The 12090-nt window shown below is 46.7% G+C and overlaps 1 protein-coding gene across 1 annotated transcript in view; it reads left to right on the top strand.

Annotated features, from left to right (window-relative positions):
- ELP3 (elongator acetyltransferase complex subunit 3) overlaps window positions 1-4936 on the top strand; it is a 147207-nt gene extending 142271 nt beyond the window's left edge. Inside the window, exon 15 of the mRNA XM_036313503.1 lies at window positions 4201-4936. Coding sequence (XP_036169396.1) covers window positions 4201-4244 — 44 coding nt within the window. The 3' untranslated portion in view covers window positions 4245-4936. The remainder of the gene's footprint in view (window positions 1-4200) is intronic.
- The last annotated feature ends 7154 nt before the right edge of the window (window positions 4937-12090 follow it).

The raw sequence follows: 12090 nt of genomic DNA, 5'->3' as shown, positions 1-12090 counted from the left end.
TCTGAGAGGAGGAAACGTAACTAGGATATGGAACTATAGGCATGAGAGTTTCCCCAGGTATGCTTTTCCCCTGGTGTAGAGGTGAGGGGACCTTGAGGATCTGAATTCTGAGTCTAAATTTTGACTTGGTTTGGCCCAAGGTCAAGATTTCCGAATTGGCTCCGGACCCAGTTATTAGAGCCTCAGTTTCTTTGTCTGCAGAGTGAGGATCCCGCGGTCAACCTGCGGGGAGGTGTGAGCGTAAGTGCGTAAAAGACCAGCACCAGGAAGCACAGTCCGTAAGTCCTGGCCCCACCCTGGCCCTTCTCTCGTTACCTGCACAGTTCCTAACCCAGTGTTCAGAACTTAGCTCCTCAACGGTGTTTCACTCAGTAGATGTTTTTTTTAAATTATTATTTTTTTTTGCTCCCCACCCCACCAACGGCGACCGCTGCAGAAGCCTCCGCCCAATAGATGTTTTTGATTCACTGAGGAGACAAAGAACCTGGAAATGGTCTGATTTCCAGAAACAACTCTAATTATTTTTAAAGCACCATATGAAGGAAACTATATCCTAAAAACAACAACAATGCTAGTAATAATAATATCTTCTCCAGAACAGTGGTTCTCAACCTTCTGGCCCTTTAAATACAGTTCCTCATGCCCTAACTGGTTTGGCTCAATGGATAGAGCATCAGCCTGCAGACTCAAGGGTCCCAGGTTCGATTCCGGTCAAGGGCATGTACCTTGGTTGTGGGCACATACCCAGTAGGGAGTGTGCAGGAGGCAACTGATGGATGTTTCTAACTCTCTATCCCTCTCCCTTCCTCTCTATAAAAAATCAATAAAATATATATACATATATATATATATATAAATACAGTTCCTCATGTTGTGACCCAACCATACAATTATTTTCGTTGCTACTTCATAACTGTAATGTTGCTACTGTTATGAATCATAATGTAAATAGCTGATATGCAGGATGGTCTTAGGTGAGCCCTGTGAAAGGGTCATTCGACCGCCAAAGGGGTCGCGACCCACAGGTTGAGAACCTCTGCTCCAGAATAAGACAGAAAATAAATGAGTACACTTTACTCCTTATTTACATTTTGCCTAGAGGCAATACCTACCAAGTACCTTGTGACTGGTCGCTACCAACCTTCTCATCCTGAAAAACCTGGACCAGGAATCTATGGAGATGAGTTTGAGTCCTGGGTCTAGTGTGGACAGCTCGCCAGTGAGACCAAACCTTCGTTGTCCCAATAGCCTGACTCTAACATCTCTGCCCCGCCCGCCCCCCCCCCCCAATTCATCCAGACTCATTCTTCCCAAACACACTCTTCATTCCATCCCTCCTCTGACTCCTCCCCCCTGATTTCTAAAAGAAATTCTGCCCTATGCCCTTCACACAGCTCTGTGGCCGGCCCCCTCCTCCTTGCCCCACCTTCTCCACAAGCCCCTCCAACCTGGGGGGCCCGTTGCCCAGCTCTCCCTCTCCAGCCATACCCACTCCTACCACCAGCCTTTGCTCCGGCTTTTCTTCCCCTCTCTTCCATGCAAAGCCACTGTGCCTCCTCAAGGCCAATTTCATCCTTCTCTGAGGCTTTCTAAACTCCTGCAACCCCCCTCCATCTCAGCTCTGAATGCCTCAAAACCCCTGGACCCGTTTCATCAAATCATTACCGATTTCACTCGGGGGTCACCATTGATTGCCTCACCACCCCAGAACTCAGGAAGCTCACACACAGCACTGCTGGCGTGGAAAGCTTCTTTCAAAATTAATTAGCAAACAAGGCCTGGGGGCTTTTTCCTGAAAGGAGAATTAGAGGAGTTGTTTGAAGACTCCTCATTTTAAAACATACGGGGATGTTAGCTTGAGGTCCCTTCTGAAGCCAAGAAAAGTACAAATTTCTTCTTAGGAGGCAAACATTCCATTTTTATGGATTACATCGGACCCTCTGGATAGATGTAAGATATTTGAACTACTCTCTCTTAAGTTAACACTAAAGGTAACTGGGCAACAGTCTCCCATGATGCTGGGGCACTGCTGAGCCTCGGGGAGAGTCAGGAGGGCAGGTCAAAGGTCAAGTTAAAAGGTCACCAGACACACTAAAATAAGTTCAGGAAATCTACTTCATAATGCTCACCATAAAGCAGAGTATGTTTTCCTGTGGAAACCATCTTATAACTGAATGTTAACGGAGCACCGTTAATATATCACAAAAGTTCTCTAATTATTTACAAGGAAAATGTATGCAAGAGCTGGGATAAATATATCATAAATATACTATATATGCTGACAAAAGAGGGGTTCCATATATACTCATAAGTGCATGAATGTACAATTCTACTGTGTCATAAATTTTTACCTAGAACTAGCGTATCACTGTTAATACTTATAAACATTGAATGCATACACATTTTCCTGGCTTCTTAGTATTTGGACAATTTCTGAGAGGATGATTTTGATGTTCCAGGCTCCCTAAAGAGTTAACTGGAAAAGTTTGGACAGAGGTAGCAAATGGAAGTATTCAAAATGATCTGGTTAATCTTAGAGGGATCTCAGAGCTTTGTAGGTGGTGAGCTGAGCAGGTGGGGTAGCAAACAAAGTATGAAAGCCAAAGAGATTGCTCCAGGAAAAAAGAAAGTCAGGAATCCTCAAGCTTGAGTAACATTGTTGGTGGGAGGTGAAGAAGAGGAGCACCCACTGAGATGAGAGTCCCGCATTCTCTTCGTGGTTGTTAGTTTTATGCACCCCCTGGCTAGGCTCTGGCACCCAGTTGTTTGGACAACTACTAGTCTAGATGGTTCTGTGAAGTTATTTCCCAGATGTGGTTACGTTTCCAACAGAAGGCTTTGAGGAAAGCAGGCTTCCTGCGATAATGTGGGTGGGCCTCATCCAATCAGTTGAAAGCCTGAAGAGTAATGAGTGAGGTTTTTCAGAGAAGGAATTCTCTCTGAAATTGCAGCTTGGGAACCCTGCCTGAGTTTCCAGCCTGCTGCTGGGTGGATAGAATTCGGATAGAATTCAAGGCGGCAACATCAGCTCTTACCTGAGTCTTCAACCTGCCCTGCCCTGCAGATTTGAGACTCGTCAGTCCCCACAATCACACGAGCCAATTCCTTAAAATAAATCTAGACAGACAGATGGATGGATGGATGGATGGACGGATGGACGGATAGGTAGAATATCCTCTTTGTTCTGAAGAACCCTGACTCGCATCCTCTTCTAGCCCCAGTGGGCCCAAGATAGGACAGCAGAGGAGCTGCAACAAATGAAAGCTCTACAGCTGAGATTCTAGTTCACTCCATCCATAGGTCACGGCTCCAAATTCAGAAACAGCCTTCTGAGGTTGCTGGCAGCCCTGGATACCAGTTTTTAGAAATAAGACCCGTCAGGCCAGAATCACAACCCCAGGAGACTATCAATAAAACCACACAGGACTTCTAAAATCCAGAACAAAAACACAGACATTTTTGGCGAATCAATCAGATGAACTTGGAAATGAGGCCAAGTCACCTTGACATGTTGTCACTACAAGACCCTCTCAGAGATTTTGCAAACTCCTTCCCAGGACCGAGCACTGGGGACCATCAGGGAAACGCTTCACTGTCAACCCTGTGGCAAGGCCAGAGCAAGGGCTCCCAAGCCAGAGAACCTGGTCCCACCGCCTCCTGGCCTTGGGAAGGGACGAGGGAAGCTGGGTTCTCATCTGTCAGATGGAGATCGTTCCCAGGCTCACAGGGTGACTGAAACATCATCTGAGCGGAACCTGAAATGAACACTCACACAGTTCGGCACTGTCACCAAGACAGCTCCCAGGACACCTCACAGGGAAACATTCCCCTGAGCTGCACCTGCATGAGGCCCGACGGAGGGGTCCCCGGAACTGTGAGGAGGAGCTCATTTTCACATCCCCGAGAGCAGACCCCTGAGGGGACAAAAGTGGCCAAGAGGCAGTGACGGACAGGGAAGTTCTGAGGAAGGGGAAAGTGGGTTCTGGCAGGTGAAGCAGCTCGGCCAGGGCTGCGACGACGGGCGTGTTGCCATGGTAACCCCCAAACTAGGAACCTCACATCTGGAACAGGGGGAGAGAGGAACTCCTCAGGCTCCATGACGGTAACAACAAGCCATTCTGTGATTGTTAACTGATTTGATTCTCACCACGATCCTCTGAAGCATAATGAAACCATCTACTTTTTTTTTCTCTTTGACAGATAAAGAAGTTAAGGCTCCGAGAGTTGAGATGTGGCCACAATGAGATTGTAAGAGGGGACCTGGGATGCACAGACGGCCACATGTGACTCTACGCCTGCCCCCTCTCCACAGCCTGTGTCCTCATTCACGACATCATAATGGCCTGCTCTGTTCCGGGGGGTACTAGGTGTTGGGATACAATGATAAAGGGGACGGGCAAGTCCCTAAGATACACAGGCAACAGTTAACTGTTAAAGAGGTTTTTTAAAAATGTATTTTTATTGCTTTTAGAGAGAGAGGGAGAGAGAGAGAGAAACATCAAAGTGAGAAAGAGATATCAATCGGCTGCCTCCTGCACGCCCTCTACTGGGGATAGGGCCCGCAACCCAGGCATGTGTCCTGACTGGGAATTGAACTGGTGACCTTTTGGTGCATAGGATGCTGCTCAACCAACCGAGACACATCAGTCAGGGCACAATTTTTTTTTAATTAAAGGATACTTTTGGAGAATGATAGAGAGTAAACAAAACTTCCCACTCTCATGGACCTTTTGCCTAAGCAGAAAGACATGAAGCAAGCATAGATGTGTTAATCTTACAAAGGAGAAAGGCAGGATGTTACAGGAATACATAACAGGCAGGGATGGGCTGGGGTGAAGCACAGGCTTCTGGGAGGAAGTGAAGTTAACCTGAGAACTGAAAGATGAATAGCAGTTATGTAGACAGGTCATTTAGGGTGGATAGGGGTGGGTTTGTATTCCAGGCTAAAGAAAGGACACAGAGGCCCTAGCTGGTATGGCTACGCGGTTAGAGCGCCAGCCGGTGCACTGAAGGGTCTCGGGTTCAGTTCCCGGTCAAGGGCACGTACCTGGGTTGCAGGTTTGATCCCCGCCCCTGGGGTGCATGTGGGAGGCAACCAATCGATGTGTCTCTCTCACATCCATGTTTCTCTCTCCCTCTCCCTCCCTCCCTTCCACTCTCTCTAAAAATGAATGGGGGAAAATATCGTCAGGTGAGGATTAACAAGAAAGAAAGAAAGAAAGAAAGAAAGAAAGAAAGAAAGAAAGAAAGAAAGAAAGAAAGAAAGAAAGAAAGAAAGAAAGAAAGAAAGAAAGAAAGAAAGGAAGGAAGGAAGGAAGGAAGGAAGGAAGGAAGGAAGGAAAGAAAGAAAGAAAGAAAGAAAGAAAGAAAGAAAGAAAGAAAGAAAGAAAGAAAGAAAGAAAGAAAGAAAGAAAGAGATGGCCTTAGGTAAGCATGGCACCTCCAAAGGGCAGAAGGAAGTTCACACTGAGGCAGGAGCGCCTCACAGCATCCATGTGGCTGGCCAGGCAACAAAGCCAAAGGCTAGTAGGGCCAGTCTTACCCTAGAGACCCAGGTTAAAGCATGTTTATATGTAAAGGAAACAAGGATGTGCTGGGGCACAAAGTGTGAAATATTTTGAATTCTGTGAGCCCTCGAAGAAATCCTCAGCTTGGGACTGGCTGGAATACCTGTTCACATCGTCCACACCACTGGGGTCACCAATCCTACAGACTTACTCCAACCAAGCCCTCAAAGCAAAGGTAAGGCAAACCGACTTCAATGTACTTTATTTCAAAGAACTTAATCGCTGGCCGTGGCCCTCGTAGGCGCCTGCTTGATACAGCTCTCAGGTTGAGCGTCACCTAGCACTCCTTGGGTTCAAGGCCGGCATGCTGTGCGGAATCTGAATTGCTCATCTGGCCTTTCCTTTCTTTCCTACATAAAGGACCTGGCAGCCCCACACCGGGACTCCTGAGCCGTGTGGGACCAACACGAAGCCCCAGAATGAGCACACGCGGGTGCCCGAGCAGGGGAGAGAAGAGATAAGTGCTTGTGTTAGAAGCAGCAGAAAATGTTCATGGTTAAAGTTAAAAGTCAGTTTTAATTCTGAGAACATGGGAGTCAACGCCCATTCGAGGTCAGATTGAGCGAATAGATTAAAAATCCAATCAGAAATAGTAAGGGTTGTCACTGATTAAAGAAGCCCCTCTAATCCCTTCTGTGACAGCCGCCCAGTGAGCCTCGGAAAAATGCAGTTCGGGTCTCCTTTCTCCTCTGTGTGAAACCCTTCCATGTGCATTTAAGATAGAACCCCAGCTCTCACCATGGCTTCAAGGCCTCAGGCCTCTGTTCCCCAGCTCGCTGCCTGCTAGGCACATCGGCCTCACTCAGCTCTCACACCCACCCTGCTCCTCCCTGCCTCTGGGCCCCTGTGCAGGCTGTTCCCTCTGCCTGCAACGTGCTCCCCCACTGGCATCCTTTACCACTCAGCCTAGATGTATCCTCCTGAGAGAGGCCTTACCTGACCATCCCATCTAAGTGCCTCCCCCCTGCTGGTCTCTACCTCCAACCCGTGTTTACCACCTTTAGAGCAATGAAGGCAATCTATTTCGAAACATCAGCTCACTGAGCCCAGAGTCTCGCCTGGCTGGTTTGCTGGTCAGTTCCTGTGGGGAGACACGTGTCCATGGTGTCCCATGTTTCAGTACGTCTTGTGAGGCAGGCACTGACGGCTCTTTGTTCCAAGCCATCCTTTCAAGGATGTTTGTTTGTTGAACAACCTTGGAGCTGTTGGCGTGCCTCCCTCCAGAACACAGTCAGGCTTGCTTCCTGTCCGCTGTGATAAGCTGTGTGCGCAGAGCCTGGAGACATCTGCGGGAGGACAGGGCCAGGGATGACACGGAAGGCCCTGAGAATGCCCTAGGGGTGTTTGGCAGATTAGAAATCCTGGCCACAGCCCATTTCAGCATCTTCCACCAGGAGGGGATGTCTGCCCTGGTTGGTTGGGCATCATCCCATGTACTGAAAGGTTGCTGGTTCGATTCCTGGTCAGGGTACATGCCCAGGTTATGGGCTCGATCCCCAGTAGGGGGCATGCAGAAACCAGCTGATCAATGTTTCTCTCTCTCTCTCTCTCTCTCCATCCCCCCTTTCCTCTCTCTCAAAATCAATAAAAAACATTTTAAATAAAAAGGGTAGTGTCTGTCTCCTTGTCCCTTGAATCTGGAATGGCCTTGAAAGTTGCTTTGGTCAAGTGGAAGTGGTAAGGTGAGTTCCAGAACTTAAGAGGCCCCTGGCTTCTACTTTCTCTTTCTTTTTATACAACCACCAGGTGCAAAGGTCCAGAGAGGCCAATCAAAGCGAGAGACTCTAAGAGATGGGAGCCCATAGGGAGAGGAGGGTCATGTGAAAGAGACCCCAGGCCCCCAGATGGCAGCTGCAAGGAGGCTCCACCCATGTAAGGGACCCCAGCTGACACCGCCTGGAGCCGAGAGGGGCTGTGCCCACTGAGCTCTGCCCAAATTCCTGAGCTGCAGATTCATAAGCAGCAAAACAGTTGTTTCACCCACAGGGTTCTGGGTGCTTTGCTACCTAACAAGGCTGCTAACCGAGGGTGGCAGAAGAAGGAAATGAAAACACAACTTAATTGATTGAAAGTCGTCAGGGCCAATCTTGGGGGGTGTACAGGAAGTCAGACTCTCCCTGGGCCATCTGACTCTGCCCTTCAACTCACCCCAAAAAAGCAAAGTCTGACACCACATTCTTATAAGGACAATCGTAAAGGTGAGAAAGGGGGCTCCTGGATTTTACACGGTATGTCGTACAGAATGCTCCCTAGAAACCTCTTCAGAAGCTCTCTTTATCCAATGCTTCTCACTAACAGAAACTGCTCAAAGTCAACCTCCCTCTCCTCACACACAAACACACACACGTACACACGTGCACATGTGTGCACATAAGTGAACACATGTGAAGGTGTACACACATACCTGCACGCACACACAGTTCCCTACCTCCCTTCCTCATCCCTCTCCGTGCACTTCCTCCTCCGTCACTGGCTGTCACCTCTGCCCACTGACCCTCCCACAGTTTCCCAAAGCCCCTGGGAAGTACACCCTCTTCTCCTTCTCTGACTCCTCTGCTGCGGGGAGCAGCCACTTGGACTCCGGATGAACCCATTCTCCGCTTTATTCCTTCCTCAAACCAGGACGGCCACCCCTGCCCAGACCAGTCCCATGTCCTGCCACATATTTCTCTCTTTCCCTCAGATTCTGCGGTGGAATGCCCAGGCATCCTTTCATTTCCAGCTCAAAGGCCACTTCTCAAAACCCTCCTTCCGTGCACTTCACACATACACGTACCCGTGGGAGTGAGGTTCTTTCTACATTGGCTCGGTATTATTCTTCTGTCTTGCTCTATGCAGGCCTGGCAGCCTCGTGGTGGGTGGCCTGCTTACACCCAGTGCTGTGTCTTAGGGAGCCGCCACAGGTCCCAACTCAGTACCGTGCACATGGCAGGCATTCAAAGTGGGAGATATCTGTAATACTATCAACAATAAAAAAAAAAAGTAAAAATAAAGCTGTTATGAAAAATACATATATACATATATATAAACAAACAAAACAAATGTAATTTAAACTAGGTCATCCATTCAGGTCCCTTAAAAACACAAACATCACATTTGCTGAGATAAGACTCTCACAGTGTGAAAAACTGGAAGCAGCATCAAATAATACATTATTTAAAATATAAAAATTATTTTATATTTTCAAACCAGAAAAGTCATGGGTTTTGTCTGGGAAGTAACACTAGAATTAAGGTTTTCTTCTACTTTTCAGCGTTTTGTTTTGTTTTTAATTTCTTTAAATAAATGTGTGCTTATTTATAATAAAAATTTACTTTTAAATGAGTAAATCAGAAATCACGTCACTCATGTTTAGCCCACTGGATGCCCTTTAAAAAATGATATTAAGGCAGATATACTCGTTTATTCAACCTAGAAGAATCATCGGCCAGTTTTCTGACTCTATCAGCTGTGCATTCGACAAAGAGGGAAAATGGCGTTTGGTCCAGCTCGCTGACAGATAGAAGCTGAGCATCTAGAAGCGGCTCAGCCCAAATGCCCAGCGGCCCAGCATCCCCGTCTCAGCTGATCCTTGGAATTGAATCTCAGCCCCAGATGTATGCGTGAAATTCTCCCTTCACATCCCACCCAGATGAGTTCTCAAACGGCTCTAATTTCATTATATCTAATCTTTTCAAAGTTAAACTGCAAGAAACACCTCGGTTCTTACTTTGGGAACCTTCGTCTTGATCTCTTTCCTTAAGAGAGTCTAAAGTTGTCTTTAAATTAAAATAAGATCATAAGCCCTCAATCTAGGACGTCTACCTTGCCGGCTTGAACTTCCTGGTCTCCAGGACTGAGAAGAAACAAACTCCTGTTGTTTAAGCATTTCATCAGGCAGAATAAATTATTTCCTCAACTGGCTGCACCCTTAGCACTTTGTACTATAATTAGCTGGATCCTTCTCTGATCTCCGCTGGATGGGAGATTCGTGAGGACAGGGATGCCTTCCCCCCCCCAGCACAGGTCCTGTGGGAGCTGAGTGCGGTAGAGAAGAGGTAAGGCTGGAGGTCAGTTAGGGCCAGGTCAGGAGGGTGTCAAGAGTATGGCATGGAATAGACACAATGTGCTTGCAAGATCATGAGTTTTCAAATCCAAGAGACTATTGTTTAAATCCCGCACTAGTCTCTACTGCTATATGACCCCAAGGAAGTCACTTAAGCCTCCCTGAATCTCCGTTTCCTCATCTGAACACGAATGGTACAGGTAGCCCAGCTGGCATAACTCCGTGGTTGAGCATCGACCTAGGAGCCAGGAGATCACTGTTCGATTCCCTGTCAGGGCATATGCCCAGGTTGCAGGCTCAGTCCCCAGTTGGGGGTGTGCAGGAGGCAGCCAATGAATGATTCTCTATCATCATTGATGTTTCTATCTCTCTATCCCTTTTCCTTCCTCTCTGAAGTCAATAAAAAATATATTTTTAAAAAAAGAATGGTATAGGCTAGGATGACCAGATAAAATGCAGGATGCTCAGTTAAATTTGAATTTCAGATAAATAAAATGTTAGTATAAGTATGTTCTCTGCAATGTTTTCTATTAATTTAAGCATTAACATTTAACATTTAATTATATAACAATAAATATTACTAAATATTAATATTAATTGTATTTAATATTTAGTATATGATCCATGTTATATTTTATAGTAAAAGGACATCCTATAAAAAGTTATCTATTACTTATCTGAAATTCACATTTAACTGGGCATCCTCTATTTTATTTGCCTAATCTGGCAATTTATCCAGGGCACATGCCCGAGTTGCATGTATAAAACAACAGGAAACCATTAACATTACTTGAGCAAGAGTATGACAGAACCATCCATCTTAGTGGTTCTAAATTTAGCTCTGGCAAAAAAATAATTATTTGAGATTTTTCAAAATGCCTAAAAGTAGAAAGTTAAACTCATTTAAAATATGTCACGTAAGTAGCTTTCAATTATAACTTTATCTCTTGCAGGTTCTGCCCGAGCAACTTTGTAATCTAGCAGTTCCGAAGTGTCTCAACTCTGTGCGCATAATGAATGGGGATAATCATTCTCTCCCAGAATGCCTCGGCTTTGATGATACAGCGTGTCAGACATTATGGTCTGACTTGAATGACAATTGACTAAATCATTGTTTTCGCTCAATTAACTTACAGCCCTGGTAGCTGAGCCGGAGTCCTGAGCTCCGGTTTCTTGACAAGCCCCCTCCCAGTTTAACAGCCGTATCTCAGCCCAAGGCTGCATTCCAAGAATGGAATACATCTTGCTTTCTCAGATGACGCCTGCAGTAACCAGAGAATTTAATAAATTAACAGAGAAATCACGTAACATGTAATTGAGGTATGCTTTTCTGCTGCATCAACTAAAGAAAAGATGTGGCAGACTCCACCAGCTCAGTGGTCACCCTAATCTTTGTTTCTCTCCTCTTTCCCGGATATCAGGACCTCCCAGTTCCCCTGGCAGCCAGGTGTGCCTGTGGGGCATGTGCCAGCCCATGGGTTTTAGCTGAACGTGATGTGTTCAACTTTCACATCACCTGCTGAGAACGGCACCTGCTAGTCTGGGCTCCTGGGGTGAGGTCACAGTGCAAGAGGCCACCAACCTTCCCCAGACCACAGTGTGAGAGAGGAACCAACTTCTATGTTCTCGAAGCCACTAACAGTTCTTTGGCAACTTCGTTACGCCAACCTAGCCTTGACCTGAACTGTGGTGAAATGAGTCCACTTGACTCAGTTTCCTCACAGCAGTTACTGGAAAGAAATCCAAACACCCTGACCAAGCTTGCAGGACCTCGCATGCTCCCGCTCCTCCTCACCCCTGCAAAACGACGCCCCCGCTTGTTCTGCATGCACCTCCTCTCTGCCTCCTCTTCGGGAAGGTCTCACCTGCTGCTGAGGACTGAACGTTTGTGTCCTCCCAAAACGCATATACGTTGAGGCCCTGGTCGAGTGATGGCGAACCTATGACGCGCGTGTCAGAGGTGACACGCGAACTCATTTTTTTGGTTGATTTTTTTCTTTGTTGAATGGCATTTAAATATATAAAATAAATATCAAAAATATAAGTCTTTGTTTTACTCTGGTTGCAAATATCAAAAAATTTCTATATGTGACACGGCACCAGAGTTAAGTTAGGGTTTTTCAAAATGCTGACACGCCGAGCTCAAAAGGTTCGCCATCACTGCACCTAGTCCCTTGCCAGGTGGTGGTGTTTGGAGGTGGGGCCTTTGGGAAATTATTGAATTTTGATGAGCTCGTGGGGAACACACACCATGGGGAACCAGGAAGTGCCCCATACGAGGGCATGGGAAAGGGCTAATATGTAGGACTTGGGTTTGTGCTAGGTGATCTGGGGGAAGAGTAAGAAAGGCTTTGCTCTGGACGGAACGCCGTCAGGAAGCAGGGGAGAGGCTATGGCTGGGTAAGGGAGCAGCAGGCACTCACAGTAGCTGGAAGATGGGGGCATTGGCCTTCTGTTGCTTTGGAACAAATTACCACG

Source organism: Myotis myotis, unplaced genomic scaffold (genome assembly GCF_014108235.1).
Source record: "Myotis myotis isolate mMyoMyo1 unplaced genomic scaffold, mMyoMyo1.p scaffold_m19_p_6, whole genome shotgun sequence".
Classification (NCBI taxonomy): Eukaryota; Metazoa; Chordata; class Mammalia; order Chiroptera; family Vespertilionidae; genus Myotis; species Myotis myotis.
Note: the sequence above shows the minus strand (reverse complement) of the source record. Positions and strands in the feature narration are given on the sequence as shown.